This window comes from Labrus bergylta, chromosome 6 (assembly GCF_963930695.1).
Source record: "Labrus bergylta chromosome 6, fLabBer1.1, whole genome shotgun sequence".
Classification (NCBI taxonomy): Eukaryota; Metazoa; Chordata; class Actinopteri; order Labriformes; family Labridae; genus Labrus; species Labrus bergylta.
The window spans coordinates 24495180-24512873 of NC_089200.1; the positions used below are offsets into that span (position 1 = coordinate 24495180).

At 41.3% G+C, this 17694-nt stretch overlaps 2 protein-coding genes across 7 annotated transcripts in view; one reads left to right on the plus strand and one right to left on the minus strand.

Annotated features, from left to right (window-relative positions):
- Nucleotides 1-17694, plus strand: part of mcf2l2 (MCF.2 cell line derived transforming sequence-like 2) — a 128121-nt gene that overhangs the window by 56154 nt on the left and 54273 nt on the right. The window lies entirely within an intron of this gene.
- On the minus strand, nucleotides 64-16892 carry b3gnt5a (UDP-GlcNAc:betaGal beta-1,3-N-acetylglucosaminyltransferase 5a). 2 transcript variants are annotated; one of them, XM_065956058.1, is made up of 2 exons: nucleotides 16594-16892; nucleotides 64-6345 (listed from the first exon to the last, which is right to left on the minus strand). In XM_065956058.1, exon 2 carries the CDS (start codon nucleotides 5727-5729, stop codon nucleotides 4533-4535), a length of 1197 nt encoding a protein of 398 aa, XP_065812130.1. In that variant the 5' UTR covers nucleotides 5730-6345; nucleotides 16594-16892; the 3' UTR covers nucleotides 64-4532. The 2 variants fall into 2 exon arrangements, with proteins under 2 accessions (XP_065812130.1, XP_065812131.1); XM_065956059.1 differs by lacking the exon at nucleotides 16594-16892 and adding an exon at nucleotides 7434-7669.

Consider the following 17694-nt stretch of genomic DNA (forward strand, 5'->3'; position numbering starts at 1 on the left):
GTGTGTGGGGGGGGGGGGGGGGGGGGGGGGTTCAGTATTAGTAAGACACACTTATTCCATGAATAGTTTGAAGAACATGTGATTTATTTAGTGTTTGTGATTGAAAGCCCTTTAATTATGTCACAGGACGTTTTCAGACACAGGTGGTGCAACTGTTCACATCCAGGTGACGGTTGTGTTGAAATGTAGGAGTCCAGTGTGGAATTTATCCGTTTTCCCCCGTGGTGTCCGTCGGCAGTCAGAGCATGACAACATTTCTATATACAGGGGCGGTTCTAGTGTTTGTTGGGGCTCTAGGCAAAAATCATCTAGGGGGCCCCTTCAACCAGCGTTCATCACCGTTCCATCATGTCTGCCAGTCCACTCTTCCTCTTCTTCCTCTTTTTTCCTGTTTCTTTTTTTGTCTCCTATATACGGATAATTGTTCTTCATTTTTCTTAGTTGACTTTCATCGACATTTGGTTTTCAATGCATACAACGTTTAACAGGGCCGTGAGTGCTGTCGGATGGGGCCCCCTTAAAGAGGTTGCCTACTGTGGTTGCAAGATTTTCACATTTTGGGCCACTGCTTTGATTTAAGTTTGTGAGCCCTCAGGGACCCCCTACTGGTCTGGGGCCGCAAGCAGTTGCCTGCCTTGCCTGTCGAAAAGCAGGCCCTCTGACTATATACCACTTTTTATAAAGATCAGTTCAAGACATTTCTCATTATGGACATACAGGCTTCTGAATAGTATTTTATGCCTGATATCGGTTGTATTTAAAAGTTCAATGATGTCATAAAATATTTTAACAAACTATTTTTACTCTCTCTTTGGCAAATCCAGCACACATGCAAGTTTCAAATGTCAGATATAAGGACACTTAAGAGTACATGTTGACGGATATAAGGACACTTAAGAGTACATTTTGACAGATATAAGGACACTGAAGAGTACATGTTGACAGATATAAGGACACTGAAGAGTACATGTTGACAGATATAAGGACACTTAAGAGTACATGTTGACAGATAAAAGGACACTTAAGTGGACATGTTGACAGATAAAAGGACACTTAAGTGGACATGTTGACAGATATAAGGACACTAAAGAGTACATGTTGACAGATATAAGGACACTAAAGAGTACATGTTGACAGATATAAGGACACTGAAGAGTACATGTTGACAGATAAAAGGACACTTAAGTGGACATGTTGACAGATATAAGGACACTAAAGAGTACATGTTGACAGATAAAAGGACACTAAAGAGTACATGTTGACAGATATAAGGACACTGAAGAGTACATGTTGACAGATATAAGGACACTAAAGAGTACATGTTGACAGATATAAGGACACTGAAGAGTACATGTTGACAGATAAAAGGACACTTAAGTGGACATGTTGACAGATATAAGGACACTAAAGAGTACATGTTGACAGATAAAAGGACACTAAAGAGTACATGTTGACAGACATAAGGACACTAAAGAGTACATGTTGACAGATATAAGGACACTAAAGAGTACATGTTGACAGATATAAGGACACTGAAGAGTACATGTTGACAGATATAAGGACACTTAAGAGTACATGTTGACAGATATAAGGACACTGAAGATTCCATGTTGACAGACATAAGGACACTAAAGAGTACATGTTGACAGATATAAGGACACTTAAGAGTACATATTGACAGATATAAGAGTACCAGCATGTGAATAATGAAACTTGACTCCACACTGAGCAGCCTTGTGAGGCACCACCTTGAGATGTGTATCAAAGATCAATACAAAATTTAAAATCAACATCAACAGGAGGTGACCTTGCGGTTATTTTGCACCCTTATGTACAGAGGCTGTAGTCCTCCAAGCAGGCAGCTCGGGTTCAGGTCCGACCTGTGACTCCTTTTCTGAAGGTCACTCCCCTTACTGTCTGTCTGGTTTCCCACTCTATCCCCTTTCGTTATCAAATAAAGGCAAAAAGCAACCAAAAGAAACTTCAATAAAAATGTATCAACAGAGTGTGAATGATAACTTATTGAATACTTAACTGTACTCTTAGTTTCATGCTGACTGCTTTCCATTGGAGGATCCACAAATGTGCTCCCTGAGCTGTAAAAAAAAAGGACCTCATAAGGTCATTATGGTGCTGACAACCCTGTACGCTCCCACCAAACCAGCCTGACTCAGATCTTTTTTTTTTTTTAACCACAAGTCAACAGGATACAGCAAAGCAGTTGTGGTGAGAAAAAGATGAGCGTCAGAGGAAAAGGGGGTCCGGGGGGATGGGGGGTGAGGGCACAGAGTGTAGTCAACAACAGGAAACAGAATGGAGGGACAGAAAAAAAAAAAAAACTCTCACAGTTTTCAAATCTCATGATGAAAAACAGGCATGTTTTTTTTGTTTTACTAAGGTCCGAAGATGGGAGACACTGAAATTGCCCTTGACTTTTTACCCAAACATTTCCTACATTTTTTTCTGTCCGTACCTCTGACAGTAAACTTAGTCATCTGGGAACATTTAACTCAGAGTCTGACAGGATGTAGCGTCACTGGTGTTTCAGTAGAAACTTGCACTTTGCACTTTGTTACTGAAATGGTCGTGAGTCTGTCTCAGTAGACCAAAACAAAACAAAGTCTTATTCGGTCTCACCAGCAGTCCAAAGTCCCAAAGACATTCACTTTACAATTTTTAAAATGAGAAAAATGTCTACAATGTGGAAGGTTCAACAGGAAATCTAAGCACACATTTTGTATTTTTAGTAAATGATTAATATTTAAAATATTTGTGCCTCTTTTTCTGTCTATTTGACCAATTTATTGATTCATTATGCATTGAATAAATCAAAAGTCACTTCTATAAGTTTTGTTTAGACTTAACTAAGAACTCACAATGAGTCTGATGATACCAACAAACACTGACAGATGACTAAACTTGTCAAATGTTCTGAACTTTTTACTCTAGCTTTGTACTCGTTTTACAAATACATTTCTGCAGCATTTTTGGAAATTTGAATTGTGCTTTTAATGGCTATGATATAAACATGTTTGGCAGTTTTTGACAAGATGCCATCAAGGATAGCTTTAATTGTAGCCATTAAGGGTTAAGTTATGCCAGTTTATAAAAATAAGACTGAATAAGAGTTGATCCTAGTGACAACCTCTGGTCTTGAAAAATTAAGCCAACGTGGAAGTGCAAAATCCTGCAGTTCGTCAACTGTCCATTAAAGGCTGGTTCCAGGAAAACCGGAAGTCACATACACACAACAGGCAAAAAAGCTGTTTTTACAGCATATATAAACATGTTTACAGCCTGGTACAAAAAATATATAAGTAAGTTTGATATAATAAGTCTGATTAGTTATTGTCATTATTGGCACACACTGTAGGGGGGGGGGGGGGGGGGGGGGATTTTTAAAAAAGAGCTATAAGGCGCGTAGCTGGTTCATCAAGAGGCTTAAAAACCTGCCTCAGCTCCAGCTCTCAGCCAGTCGTTAGGTTGACTGAAAGTTAGGTTGAGACATCATTTCCAGCATGGCGGCTGCTGCTGATGACACTCCGGAACCCCCTGCAGGAACAGATGGGTGACGTCACTCAGGCTTCATCCATTAATATTTACAGATTTGGATCCGTTGGTTTGTGGGGACTTTTGATCTCACCTATTGCAGTCAATGTACTGGAAATAAGATTTCAAACTAACAAACAGCTACAGTGCCCTCTTTCATCAGTCAAATCCGCCAAGCCTCTTGGTATGAAATACTTAACCTTTATACAGTGAAAATGGAAGACTTATTAAAAAAGAAAATCACCCCCCATTGAGTGTCCTTTAAAGAAGTAAGCTTTTTACACCAAACATGTTTTTTGAACCAGGATGTAAACATGTTTATTTCTTTTGTAAAAATTGACATTTTAGAATGTGTGTATATGTGACTTACAGTGCTTTTGCAGCCAGCCTCAAGGGGACACTCAAGGAACTGCAGGTTTTTTCCACTTCTGCACTGGCATCAGTGTAATACTTAAAGGATTTTAAAGAAAAACCCTTTATAAGAATACACATTTTGAAATAAGAGCTTTGTAGTTTGAGGATGAGAAAACGGTATCATCCATCAAACCTTGGTTGCCTCCTTTGCACACCTTTGGTTATATAAATGATATCTCACAAGTAGATTCTATTTGAAAAATAAATCATAGTTAAGATCTAAAGAAAAGTGAGGTCCTTCAGTGACACCAGAATTAATAACATTCTTTCTGAAAGATGGTTTAGATGTCAGCTTCAGACTCTTAAGACTGTTAAATTAATTCAAAAAAGGGTTCTTCTGTTGACACAGTAAAAAATGATCCTGCAGCTGACTCAAGAGCAGTGGGTCTTCTTTGCTTTACAGAACAGATGTGTTCTTTATTACAAAATAGCAAATACAGTCAACAAATTGTGAAATATAATGTTAAATATAATGAGAAAAAAATGGCAAAAAAATGTGTATAAGGTACCATCTTTTGTCTGTGGTACATTAAGTTCTCATTACTCCGTGTGTCTTCACAGGACAGGAATTATGTAAAAGCGGCCATACAGGAGTAAGTGTTCTGGTAATATGGCCGACAAAGAAGCATCACTTTCACTGCTGTACAGTACAAATTACCCACAAATCCTCTAGAGTGGCTGTACACTGCAGGATCTGTTGCTTCCCGCCAAAGAGACCGCACATCTGTGGCGTGACCGTGCGATGTGATCATTTGATCATAGATGCAGGGGTGGTACGGAGCCTTGGCCTCCCCTGAAAAGAACACGTGCTCCTGGGCAGACACGCCCATGGCCTTGGCACAAATCCCCATGAAGACGTCGTCGATGTACATGGAGGAGTTCAGCACCAAGGTCGCATGGTAGATCTTAGCAGCGACGTCCCCCGACACCACGTACCCAGCTCCTGCAGTGTAGTCCGGGTAGGATGGCCAGGGGTACAGCTCATAGGGAATGTGGTACTTGCTGTCTTTGCGGCGAACTGGAGGGGCTCCTCTGTGTACATGCCCCACCCAAAGGTCCTTAGCCCGCGATTGTTTACCCAGAACCTGCCGCAGGTACCTAACCAAATTGGGCATGTGGACGAAGATGTCGTCATCTGCCGACATGAAGAAGTGTGCCTGAGAGCAGTACTTGTAGCCCCAGTGGAACTGCATAATGAGTTTGGTAGTCAGGTTGTGGAAAGTGTCCAGAAAGTCCTGCTGAATCAGGTCGCCGTAGTTCTCGTCCTCCCGCATGAGCGCGCTCTGCACAAAGGATCTGTGCCCCTCCTCAGGGTGCACACCGAGGGCGAACAGCAACCTCACGCTGTCCCCCAGCTTGGACCAAACGAAGCTCTCGTTCCCCCATGTGTCTCTGATGGCCTGGCGCCGCTCGAAGTTCTCCGGTGACGATTTCACAAACAAAAGCAGGAGGACCTCGTCAAATCTTTTCCCTTCTCTGCCAACACCTCCACACTTGTCCGGGTGGTTGATCAGGTAAGGGTAGCTCCCCAAACCATTCACACTGATGGCACCGTTCTTTCTCTTTTGATCTTTGGTGGTGATGACGAAGGAAGAATTGAGAAAGTCGTAGCTGTTGACCAGATAGCGGTAGGTGTAGGACCTCATGTGGCTGACAACGTGGTGGTCCAGCTCCTCCCAGCAAACCATCACCATGCACAGGACCAGGCCGGTGGTGAGCAGCTGCACACACTGGCACTTGTGGATTCGGCGGAAGTTCATGAACATTGCGGCTAATTCTTATTTCTGTTCCTCTTTGAATACTGACGGCATATATCCTCTTGATCCAGAATTTCACTCACCTGGATCTATTTCTGAGTCTGTCTTGCGCGTCTCCACTTCTTTCTGATGGTAGAGTCTGTTATTTCATCTCTGCCTCCATTCACTTTCAAGCCTGACTCCTCGTTTGGCTCAAACATCTGCCTGTAGCGCTCCTTTCATCTATCCAATCATCTTCAATAATATCTCATCTGCTTTACCGTCTGTCTCGTCTCACACATATCCTCTTTCCTCTCCTGTCCAACAAACTGTTTTTCTTTTTCTTTTTTGATGTTGTCAAGTCCAGTAGGCTTTTGTCAGGCTCTTTAGCAGTCTGGGTGCACCGTCACTGATCTTCCACCGCTGTGTAGAACAAAGGCTCCACTCCCTCATAGTGAGTGAGCCAGGCTGCGAAAAGCTCCAGGTAAAGTTCAGTGTCCCTCCTTCAGATTAAAAAAAATCAATATAGGCCTGGGTCTTCTTTCCCGAGGACCCCTGGTTAGTTTTCCCCTGCTACTCCACTTCCCTTGTTCCTCCTTTATTCTGGGTTACTGTGAGGTCACTGTGTCACAGAAATACCTGGGACCTGAGGAGGAGAGACACAAGATTAGACTTAGACAAGCTTTGACAACAGATTTAAGAGGGAACAAAATGCCCAACAATTATTTTTCATTTTTAAGAATGAGCAAAAAAAAAAGTACTTTGTACATTATTTCAATGATTTGCCTCGATTGGTGATCAGAGCAAATTAATGGATTACTTCATCACACAAATCAATAATATACTATCAGGCCCCAGCGTCTATAAATATTAATATTTATGCCTCTTTTTATCTGGATTTTATTCTTTGTTTTCAAATGTCTGTGGGTTTCAGACTGCTAGTCAGTCAACACAAGATGTCACTTTGGGCTCCAAGGGAGAAAAAAACACTGAATATTTTCTCACTACTTATGTCGGATTAGTAAAAATCCAGTTAATTAATGAGAGAAAACACAATTTTAAAGAATGACAATTAGATGCATTTTTCACATCACATGCAAACACAACACATGCAAACAACAGTGCAAACATACCACATGCTCTGGGCGAGCCTACATTACTCTTAATTAATGGGTCATTCCTCTGACTCCTCTTATAAGATTTGATTTGTTGCTGGTCGTGTCTTTGTGTTGTAGGCCACAAAACACCCACACAAAAGGCTGAATGTTATCAGATGTGGAGGAAGACAGGGGTCGGGGGTTAATCCATGAATGAGTTAGAGTGGGCGCATTTAACAGGTAAACGCTGCGCAAAATGAAGCAGGTAAAAAAGCAGACTATGACAACCAGGTTACAAATCAAACCAAATAATAATGATAATAATTATAATAATAATAATAATAAAATAAACAATGTAAGGTGTGAGGATATACAGGTGTGTTAGAGTGTGTTGACCCCCTCCCTCCCCCTTTCCTCTGTGATGTCTCACAACAACGAAAAAAACTACATTCCTTCTCGTGGATGCTTTGTGGCGCAGGACGCGTGTGTGAAATGTGATTTAAAGGGGAACAGAAGATAGATATACGGTTTCCACCGCCTGTTTTAAAACGACTCATTCAGGAGACTAAAGTAGCGGGATTAGTCGAGCAGCGGCAGAAAACAACAACGAATCACGCCAACGAAATGTGCAACTCACCGAAGGTATCTAGATCCGAGTTTCACGGAGATGAAGACTTTTGAAAACTCAGCGGTCACCTGAGAAATGATTTCTAGTCGTGGTCGCCCATTAACTATCCTCCACTGTGTGCATGCATGTTGGATTCGCTGCTGGCGGTGGCTGCGTCACCACGTCACATTCGCGCGGCACACAGGTAACCACAGGTAAACTCTTTTGGGTCGTGTCCTTCCCCTCTGGGCGGTGTGTTGTGTGTGTGAGAGCTGTACATGTAGGCTGCTCTATAGTGTGGGATGTTGGCTTGAGTTGGATGTCACTCTTACGCCCTTATATTTAGTCTCGATCTATTGTTGTGTCACTAATTGCAGGTCAAAAAGTTGATCGGATATTTCCCTTTAATATTCAAGGCTGGGTTGTTGAAGTTTATAGCAGGCCTTTTTGGGTATAATGTTCATCTTTTGGGTCTTAAAGCTCTGAGTTTCTTACATATTATATTCGATCTAGTATTTAAGAGTTCTGCAGGATATGTGCGTGTCAGTTATCAGCACACAGGAAAATGGTTTTCAAGATTTGTTGATATGGTTTGTCTCCTGGCTGTGATATTTCTGCTGCAGACTTTTGAAGACAATAAGTGCTTTTGCTGACTGAATTAACTTTGTAACACGTTCCACATCTGGGGGAGGTACAAAGGAAAAATGTTTGGAGAGAGATTTCATCCCTGTAGCAGTGTCTTTTTGAGTAAGTCCTGAGTTTTTTTAAGTTCAAATCCTTGAAATGTAGAATATAAGCAAATATTTTTAGTACATAAGTTTGTCCTTTATCCTTTAGGCTTCTTCTTCATGCTACAGGACTGTAAAACACATTCCTATCAACTGTACTCTAATAGCATATTTTTTTTTATAAACGTTTCATAAATCTCAGCAGAAAGCATGCATTAATAATTTACAGAAAATATTATGTTTCCATGCACTTTGTAGTTCTATTTCCTGCTATCACTTATTTATTAAGATTCATCAGATTCATTTATCGTGCATCTTTGGCTGCCAAATTAGTTATGAGTTTGTCGCTATGTAAGGCATTTTTTTTACCCTTGTGATATCATGTTATGCCAAAGATGTGTGTGCTGAAAAAGCTTTGTTGCACTCAGAATGGTGAGTTCAAATATTCATCATTAGAAGTATGAGATCACAGTAGGCCGACATGTTGTCTTATTGTACTTCATTCAAATAAACACCTTGAAGAGGAGCCACAGTAGGAGAGAAAGTTGACCCTGTTTGCAGAGAGAAAGTATAACTGATGCAGTGAGGAGTTCTTAAAAATTGCAGAGGCACATCTGCTATGAGGAAACAGATATTAGGAAATGATTATCTGCCAGACGTTATTCATCATACCGACAGCTGATAATCTGCGCTTGTGCACTCGACATACCCAAAACGTGACGTGCTTTACTAGAGTTTGGGCTCAGTTGTGTAGAGGGTCATCTTCTAATGTGAAGGTTAAGAGTTTGACACCAGGCTCCAAGAGTCTGCTTGTTAATTTGTCCCGGGGCAAGACGCTGAACCCTAAATAGTGGTGTGTGTTTGTGTGTGTGTGTGTGTGTGTGTGGGTTTGGGTTAACCCTGATGGGCAGATTGGCACTGTGCCACCTGTTTATGTGAAAGAGCGTGTCAAGCACTTTGAATGGTCTGAACCGTAGAAAGGGGCCATATAAGCACAGTTCATGTACTTATCTATCTAAGAAATAACAGGTTGTTGTTCATAACCCTGCTTTACAGGCACTTAGGTCAGTGCAACAATAAATTTAGAAATATACGTTTCCCGGGAAACAGGGTTAGGAAAGTCGGAGTCAGACCTACACATCTCACATAGGCATAAATGACATTTTGTATGTACATTTTGACTTTTGTATGTGGCGTCCTGTTTTTCAAGACGTGCTCTGATGCTCTGTTGATGTTGGGACATGTCACTCCCGATGTCTTCTCTTTTTCCTTTGTGACATTTGGGACCTGCGTCTAACCTGCTTTTCTACCACCGTGGGTTAACCCCAACAAACGCCCAACAAAGTTTATTGCTGAGTTTCCAGTTTGTTTGATGTTTATTCAGTGATGACAGACGATGGAGACTACAATAGAAAAAAGATAACTGTTATTAAAGAAGTTAATCTTTCAACAGCATTTTTTTTGTCAAATGACTAACTGTAAAGCTGAGTCAACATCTTTCATCAGGAACTTTGGGCCATGTGTCCACTTACAACAGTTTTTGTGCTGGCAGCACCTCTTCACTAAACAAAATCAATGCAGTTTAGCATTTTCAGCACTGAACGTCCTAACCTTTACCACTCATTTCCCAATTTGGGATCAATAAAGTATAAATCCATCCAACCAACCAACCAACCAAAAACATGCTCTTAGCAACTCCATGCATGGTTTGTCTCAGATACCCATATTTGTGTTTTTGAGAGTACATTTTCCAGAGAGCTGTTGCTAATGCTAGGACACAATTCCTTTCCCTTGTTTTTTTTTTTACATTTTCTTGGGTAAAAGCAAATATTAAGCATTCAGAGAAATTTAAGACAGCCATATTAGTCTCTACTAAGGGAAGCAGAAGTTCCAAGTTCCTAGCAATGGTAACTGAAAGACTGGAGAGAAGGTCTCAAGGCGCTAAATGCACTGATCATACATGAACAGTAAAACATAAAAATCCTGCTCTGATTCGTCACTGAAGTTGAGAGTCCTCTCACGATCCTACTCACGTACAAGATATATAGATAAACTTTCTCTCTCACAAGCTCAAAACATAACAGAGGCACCACCCTGTGGCGCTTTGTGGTACTACTACAATACTCTGACTTACAATTGAAAGGACTAATAGTAGCCCATATCATGGCTAGATGTGGTTAAAACTTTTCTGTTTTTGAAAATAAGCAAATCCAGTTGGTACCTCAGTAACTGATTCTATTTCATGTATAGAAAAGGGTGACCATGTTTCCAAACTTCTCAAATTTTACCGCAAATCCAGATTTTTGGTCAACAGATTAGTGGCCTGCACTGATCACACACGGTGGTTGGTAGAGGTTTCCTCCTGAGCAGCCCGTTTAAATGAGTTGTCAGCGGCGTTTGCCTCACTGAAGTAGATCTTTACAGTGCTACTTCCAACCTGAACCCACCCTTTGTGCTCGTTTTAATACGGCTGGTTCTTCTGGAAGGAAGCCATAACTCTTCTGGAGCTCTTTGGAAAACGCTGAGTTCCTTTTCAGCATGACAACTTGCATACCTGTCAATAGCAGCATGTCCTGTTTGTATGATAAGCAAGCAAGTTAGCAAAGGCTGCAACCCTGAGATTGATTGACACATGTACAGGCAAATCAGTGTTGAGCTTTGACTTGTCTTGCATTAGTGAGGTTTTCTATTGGTTGAAACAGCAACAGCCTTGGCAACGACATTAATTGAAATATAGACAGATGGATCAGTGTTGCATGGTGTAGTGTTTTGGTTGACTAAAATCGGTATAGAGACTGTTCCAAACCTGCGACATGCAAATTGTTTCATAGATATTTGTGGGGACTTGTGCTTGAAAACAGGACGGTCCCGGTCAAATCAGGACGTATGGTCACCCAAGTATAGAAACAACATGAAATTGTAATTTTGAATGTATATCATTGTATCATTGAGGTGTATAGCCACTTTTACTGTCAAAACTGGCACGGCAGTTCACAGAAATAGACTGGCCCATGACAGCAAAATCATTATTGTATATTGACCATGTCAACTATTTTGGCGAACTGTCTTTAACTACATGCAGGGTAATGTGAATGTAAGTGCCAACCCAGCACAAATACCTATAATAGAGGGGCTTTAGCCTGACAGAGCCCTTGAGCAGAGAAGCTGCTGACGTCTGCACAATGTTGCCACACAATGGGCTGAACACATATTTCCACAGCAGCATATTTTGACTGAACACCGGGGTCAGCCAACAATGGAGAGCTCTGACAACATGTGGCCGAAGCCCTGACAGCCATGGGTCTTGTGACCGAACATGCCACGAGGAGATCAAGTGTCGAGCCTTTGTGCATGTCAAGAAGTGATCTGTACATATTCATGTATGACCAGCTGATCATTCTTAAAATAAACTATTCAACATGAAATCAGGTCAGAAGAGAAGCTTTCCCTCTGTAAATACCTGTTGGTTAGACTTTAAGAGGGTTATTCTTCTAAACATGCAGGAACTGAGGTCTTTTCTGTTTCCTATATAAAGAGGAAGTCATTTTGGTTTGTTATTAGTACTGATACAAGCAAAATAACTTTACCCTCTGTCTTGTCAAAGTGCTAACAGAATGGTCTTGACAAAAAAACTTTCTATGGTCATTTTCCAAGTTGGAAGTTAGGCCAATGCTTCTTGAACCCAGGAGGGGGCCTGGCGACATGAAAGTTGGACCTGTGGCCCGGGCAAGGGCGTAGTTGAATGGGTGGCCTGGGCAACCCCTTGAAATCTGATTGGCTTCTTCAGGTGCCAAGCCAAAAATGCTCCACTTTGATAAGCTATTTGCTTTGTGAGAGGTGTTTTCAACGATTTGGGCTGCAGCAACTTTCTTTGTAATTCTATGTGGCACATTTCCTTTCAATAGAACTAAACTGAGACTTTGGACATTCATCTTCTCTTTGAGACCTTAAAGAAAACAAAACAAGAAGATTTAAATGTTGAGAATTCATTTGAAGAGTGGCAGTAACACCCCACGTTATGGTTTTTAGAGGAAAATAACATCTCATATTACTCGTTTGAGGTGCACACAACCACAGGGATGTGATCTAAACAAAGTGTTGGTAGCCCAGCAGCTAGTCTGATGGCACTTAAAACTGGAGTTACGCTTCATGAAGCTGCACGTAAACATACATGAATGCCCTCCAGACACATTCACATGTGTGTATTCACCTGAAACTAAGCATTCACTTTACATCTGCAGACAAAGTTAGGTTTCTATATATCAACACCTTGCTCATGGGATCTTATTGATTAATTATGACTGATTGATACTTTTTGATGGCATATAAAAAATATGTAAATTTAGAGAAAGCTAATTCATCAGTTGTACACTGATGACTGCAGTAGTAGTTTGACTGTGAATGTTCAGGCATGTGGCTGCCTGGAGGCTGTAATGTTATCTTACAACCGTTTGTGCAGGCTGTAACACAGATAGGCAAAGGGCCACTGCCCCTCTATAACACGAATCAATGGATAACTTCTCAGCACAGTTACAGTAAGGTGGTTCTTTTCACTTTCAGTTGGCCTGAAGATGACAAAAGCCGATGAACTCATGGGGCACAAAATAATGAAAGTGGGGCAGCTCAGAATATGAGACTCACCCTCATGAGCTGCCGTTTTCTGGTTCTTAAGAGTGAGAACATAATCTTGAGTCGCACACATTGACTCACACCAATGCTGCGGCGTTGTTATTTGACACTGATCTGTTCTTTATGCTCGAAAAAAATCGAGGCCAGATCAACGCACCAACATGTGTTTGACCGACACTTCAGCAGACAATACACACGAGTTCAGCTTACCACGTTGTAAAGAAAATAACAGGATTCTGAACAAAGTCTCTCAACAGCAGGGGAGTCAAATAAAAATGTTTTTTTTTCTCACGTGTAACCTTTATTTACAAGCTCTGCTTCCCTCGCCATTGAGCGGCTTTAATTGTAAACAAATGTCCAACTTTTCCACTGTGGTCTGAAGCAGACTGAACAGATTACATGCTACCTACCTCGCTGAATTTGAGAGCTGCCTAAGTAGGTCCTTATGCTGCTGTAATGTACGACTGTTTCACAGGTTTTGGTGCTCTACATACTGAGCGGTATCGGCCCTTGAGGTGTAATATTTCAGGCATGTGGAAAATGTCTGTTATTTGAGTTGCGGTAGCACATGCTTACTCAATGTGGGTTGATTCATACAGCCTTCATGCTTAGATACATCTGGCAGCTAGTCTGTGACACACATACTAAACTTTTTTTTAGATGAAACCTTCCTGAGTTCAAAAGAAACCAGAGAATGATTTCATAGAGTTTGCCATTAACAAGCTAACAGAAATAGCATGGCCCGTTTTTTTTTAACTTTAGAAACAATCTAAATTACTAGAAAATGTCTTGCAAAATAGATTGTTTCATACGTAAAGAAATGCTAAGCTAGCTTCTTAGCATCTCTACAGTCTAATGCTACAGTTGTGTCATTGGTCAAAAGTTTGTGGCCTGCGGGCTGAAATAAATTTTTCCTAAATTATCGCTACATGAAGTGGGCGGGCTCTGACACCTGTCACTCATTTCCAATGAAGTGAATGGAGGAGGATGCTACGGTGCTTGGGCTGTTACAAAGAAGCTCATTTGGAGATATTACATGTTTTTCTTGTAAATATAAAGTTTGGTTGATACTCTAGTTTTCACCAACATTTCAAGCAATCTTTGCACGTAAATAAATGTGCCTTAAGCGATTCGTGTGCTCCAATTCTTTCTTTGAATCCTGTCTAAGAGAAGGAGCCCACTGAATTATTTTCAACATCTATGGGAGAGCCCTGACCTCCATTTATGGAGTGGCTGAAGCGCAAGAGTTTCCTTCTACATTTATAACAATCTGTTACCAGTTATTTAAAGAATCATTTATCATCTTTGTTGTATAAGACGGAGGAGGCTGAGCCCTACAAGCCCATACTGGGGACATACCAGCAGTCCCTAGTTGTACTTTGTGCCTACCAAAATAACTGCTGAGATGTGGGAGCACGGTGACATCAACATTTTCCATTAGGCAAAGAAACACGAGCAGTCAGGCTATCTGTTGGAAACAGGCAGACTCATGCAAATGATAAAGGACTTTATCGGTAAGAGAAATAAATGGGAGGGCCCCTGAAACGTCACAATTTAGTCAAAGGGCAAGAAACGTTAGTTGGTGCTCAGCCAGCATGTGGGTGCACAACTCACCCAGAGGTGAAACTGTAACCTCTTTAATGTTTGGTGATCTTTTTGTTCACAACTAGAGGTGGGGGAAAAAAAATCAATTTATGTGCAGTTAAAAGGACACCATTCTTCGGCAGTGGCCTCAGCATCAAATGTCAAAGCAAATATCAGGTGTTACCCATACACTGTAAATAGAAGCGTCGAAGCGTGAGTGACATCACCCGTCTGTTACTGCAGGGGACTTTGGAGTCCCATCAATGGCGGTCTCCATGCTGGAAATCCTATCTCAGCCGAACTTTCATTCAACCTAACGACAGGCTGAGAGCTGGAGCTGAGGCGGGCTTTAAGCCTCTTGACAAACTGTTATACCGCGCCCATCTGTCAGTCAGGTCAGCTGCCCCCATAATTATGAATAACTCTTATCCTTCAGAAAATCAAAACGGATGAGGTTTCAAAAAATTCACCTCCCGTACAGTGTGTGCCGATCAAACACGAGTTAATAAGACTTATTTTGGTTTTTGAACCAGGCTGTAAACATGTTGATTTCTGCTGTAAAGACTAGTTTTGTTGAATGGGTGTGTATAATGACTTCCTGTGCTTCTGGAGCCAGCCTCTAGTGGACACTTGATGAACTGCAGTATTTTGCACTTCCAGGAGGTTGCAGCTTGGTGTTACCACACAGCAGCTCCTTAACAACGAATTAGACGGCATCAAAGTGTGTTTCATGACACAGCTCAGCTTACATATAAAGTTATTTCCTCAGTGCTTTCATAAAGTAAACACAAGGGTGATTGCAATGAAAGGTGAATACAGAAATACAGACAGAGAGCAGGAAGTTATAAGCAAACAGGCAAAGTGCATGACTGCAGACTTTGTAGGAAATAATTAAATCACAAAAGCAAATCACAATGAATGACGGCAGTATTGCTTGTTGTAATGGAGGCCACATATTGTTGATGTCTGCATATTAATCATCAATACAAAAAGATTTATGGTGGATGTAGCTGGATGGGTTGTTGGATGTTGTCTCACAGAAATCACAACTATTAAATCTGCAATCAAACAGTGACCATCGCTGCCTTTTACTTCCATTCCCCGTTTTTCCCAAAAGTGTCACAACCTGTGAAATGCTCTTCTTCTCCTTTTCAGCTTTTTCAGATATACTCTATGGGGTTTTTTCAGGTTGCTGTGTGAGTCTGTTTTTGCCTTTAAACCTAATCTTACATCCGTTTCCTTTTGCTTCATTCTTATTAGTGTGACCCAACTTAGGTCTCTGACCCAAACGATAACAGTTGAACATGGTGGTTTCATGTGCTGGTTCAGAAGACACTTATCAGTTCTTAAAAAAAATAAATCAATCCAATCGTCATTGCATTAACCTTTTATTTCTTTGTTAAGTTGAGCTGTTTTGCAAACTGTTGCTTTTGCATGTTGCACATGGCATCAGCACTTCTGGTTCAAATATAAAAACACATGTTGGATTAAATTATTTCTTACAGGTTTGTCCTTTTATAAAATAATGTATTGTAGATGTAGAACGAACAATCCCAGACAATATTTAGATGTCTGAAAACGTACTGTACAACGACACCAAAGCATGGCGAGGCCTCTTCATACACACTTATGAAGGACTGTAAATTCTTTGGAGTGTTAAGAGAACTGCGGGTCCTTTTAAAATAGCTTATTAAGTCGGCGTTAGGTTTCTCTAAAAGAGTCTGCTTTATTGGACAAGTAGTATTAAAGGATTTGTTATTTGCTCGAAAAATAGTCCCACATAAATGAAGCTAAAACTTGCCCAAAGGTAAACATGAAGGTTGTTAGTTTTCACATCCTGTTTGCTCTTGTGTGTGTTCCTTTTGCTAAGCTATCCTGCTCCGCCTTATAAGCCCGCTTCATCCCCTCCGCCCCGCTGGATCCGTCCTGTAAACTCTGGATATGGCTCTGCAGACTCTCTGCTTAAAAAGTGATCTCAAGTTCTGGGACTATTTACTTGTTCGACTTCATCACCTTGACACACTCTGCTTGTACCCCCCCCCCCCCCCCCCCCCCCCCCCCCACCCCCTCTCACGTCTAACTTTGTCTGTCAGTCTGATACTGCAAGCTGACACCTCTAGCCTTGAACACTGGGAGGTAATATAAACTCAATTTAGAGCAACACCCTTCAAGCACACACACACACACACACACACACACACACACACACACACACACACACACACACACACACTGTTCTGGTGACTTACCCGGCTGTTTCTGAGATACATCCTTCTGTTCGGCTCAGCTCAGCTCCTGTAAATTCACTCACTCCTGGAATCTTGACTTGTGACTTTCTCGCTATTTTTTCAAAGACTTCTCTTTTTCTCTCTTCATTTCCAAAGTATGTCACTAAGATTTTCCCCTTCTCTTCTTTTCCCTCTCACATTTCCCCCTGTTCATATCCTGTGGTCTACGTCGGCAACTCAGCCGAGCCTCACAGGTCTGCTTTTATCTTCCTCAACCCTACACTGAGCATATGTGTCAGTGGAGTGGAGTTGGTGGGTGGGTTGTCTGGGTTGGTGGGTGGGTGCGTCTTTTAAAAAGGGGAGGAACAACTATGCAGTGTCAGTGCTCATGGGAAGAATCTCTGTTTGAGTTGAACAGGATAAACAGAAAACCAAAGTGCTCAGAGTGCTATAGAGATAATGGATGAATATTAGCGCTAATTGCTTGTTTGCTGCAACTGGGACCGAAACCTCAGTGAAAGCAAAAGTTTTATCTTTAACAGACTTCAACGCCAAATCTTTCGCCTGTTACTAGAATAATTGAAAAAGTATGAGGACGTATGTCCAATATGGCAACTGCCATCAATCATCATTAAAATGCCTCTTAAAATTTCTGATACCAAGTGCACATAAGTGAATGACCAGTAGATGTGTGTACAGGTATGCATATGTGTGTATGACACATATATGTCAAAGCATACATTACATGACAGTTTATCAGAATTCAAACCCTCCCAGTCGTTTGTGGGTCATTGGGGTCACATGTTCCAAGGTGGGACTGGGTCTTCAGTTGTTTTGAGAGAGAATTCAAAACAGCATTGTAGGTTGGTGAAAGATGGTGTCTCAAACCACCACCTCGGTTAAAGATCTTCAATCAAGTCCAGTTGCCGTTGAACCAAACTTTGAATTTACCATGACCTTGATGACTGAGAACCTACACAGACAGACGATCAGTCTCAGCGCTATGACACTGTTTTTCTGGAACTTAGAAAGTACTCAAGTTCAGTAGCAAAGCCCTGGAGTTGGTGTCTGTATTCATATTTATACATAAATCCTAATGCAGCTAAATGTTTGTGTGTCAAG

Coding starts and splice junctions, on each gene's coding strand:
- b3gnt5a (XM_065956058.1), bottom strand. CDS start 5,729: ATGTTCATGAACTTCCGCCGAATCCACAAGTGCCAGTGTGTGCAGCTG.